Source organism: Monoraphidium neglectum (genome assembly GCF_000611645.1).
Source record: "Monoraphidium neglectum strain SAG 48.87 unplaced genomic scaffold scaffold04614, whole genome shotgun sequence".
NCBI classification, from domain to species: domain Eukaryota; kingdom Viridiplantae; phylum Chlorophyta; class Chlorophyceae; order Sphaeropleales; family Selenastraceae; genus Monoraphidium; species Monoraphidium neglectum.
Window position 1 is genome coordinate 51 of NW_014009015.1, and position 1120 is coordinate 1170.

Here is a 1120-nt window from a genome sequence, read left to right on the forward strand (position 1 = left end):
AGAGGTGGTGGAGATCGGGGTGAAGCCCGGCTGGAAGAAGGTGCGTGTGTTTGATCCATCGTTTTGACACAAAATGGTTTGGAGTGGCAAGGCGGCTTGCGTCGCCGAGGGGATGGGCCTCCTGGCGGGGACATTTGGTTGATGCGGGGTTGGTGGTTGCCATATTGCATGCAGAATTTTTTCCTGGGCCGCCCGCGTGGGCGCAGCACACAGGGCAGTTGAGCAAGGCGCCCTTTGCCCCTGGCAACCAAGCAGCGGTGCCGGCGTCCTGGCTGGTCGCGCCGCGCGGTTTCTGCCCCTCCAGCGGCTGGCTCATCCGGAAAGTGGACATCACAGCCGCGGGCGGGGTGGAGCCCCCACATCGGGCCAGTCGGCGCCAGTGCCGCCTGTATCGCCAGATTGCTTCGCGGCAAGTCACCGACTTATCCCATCGTTCCCACCTTCACACCTCCCACCTCCCGTGCCCCAACCCCTGCTTTTACAACACATACTCACACTCACACGCACGCACATGCACGCACACACACTCCTTGGACACCGCAAACTCAGGGCACGAAGATTACTTTTCCTGGCAAGGGCGACGAGCGGCCAGGGCTGCCGCCGGCCGACCTGCAGTTTGTGGTGGAGGAGGCGCCCCATCCCCGGTTTATGCGCCAGGGCGACGACCTGCACACCACGGGTGAGTGGGCACGCGAGTGGGCACTGGCGTCGGCAGGGCGGCTTGTTGCTGGTCGCGAGTTTTGCCTGTGGGCCGGGGGGGAAACGGGCGTGGGAGCATTGCGTGTTGGGGTCGACGTGATTCTTTTTGTGCGCGCTGGTGATTCTCTTTGTGTGTGATCGCGCACGCGTGTTGTTTGGGGGTTTTGAGGTTACCTGGGAGTATCCTGGCCGTGACCGCCAGGTCCGTAGCAAGGCATATGCAGCGTCATGGGCAAGGGAGGGTGACATGTTTGCCTTTGACAAAGCAGACCCGTGGGCACCCTCGTCCAGGACGCTCTTATCCTTGCCACAGCCGGCGGTTGTTGAACGCTTAGTCAGCGCGAAATCCTGCGCCAGCCCGTCAACCTGCCTCGTCGTGTCCATTTGACAGGCTCCCCCAACAAACTCCGTCCCTCCCCCC

At 62.6% G+C, this 1120-nt stretch overlaps 1 protein-coding gene across 1 annotated transcript in view; it reads left to right on the top strand.

The window, feature by feature from the left end:
• Positions 1-206: 206 nt before the first annotated feature.
• MNEG_14598 (putative DnaJ subfamily B member 4) overlaps positions 207-1120 on the top strand; it is a gene marked incomplete at both ends in the record, with an annotated part of 1994 nt that continues 1080 nt past the window's right edge. Inside the window, 2 exons of the mRNA XM_014036930.1 lie at positions 207-347; positions 550-679. Of these exons, the coding sequence (XP_013892384.1) occupies positions 207-347; positions 550-679 (271 nt within the window). The remainder of the gene's footprint in view (positions 348-549; positions 680-1120) is intronic.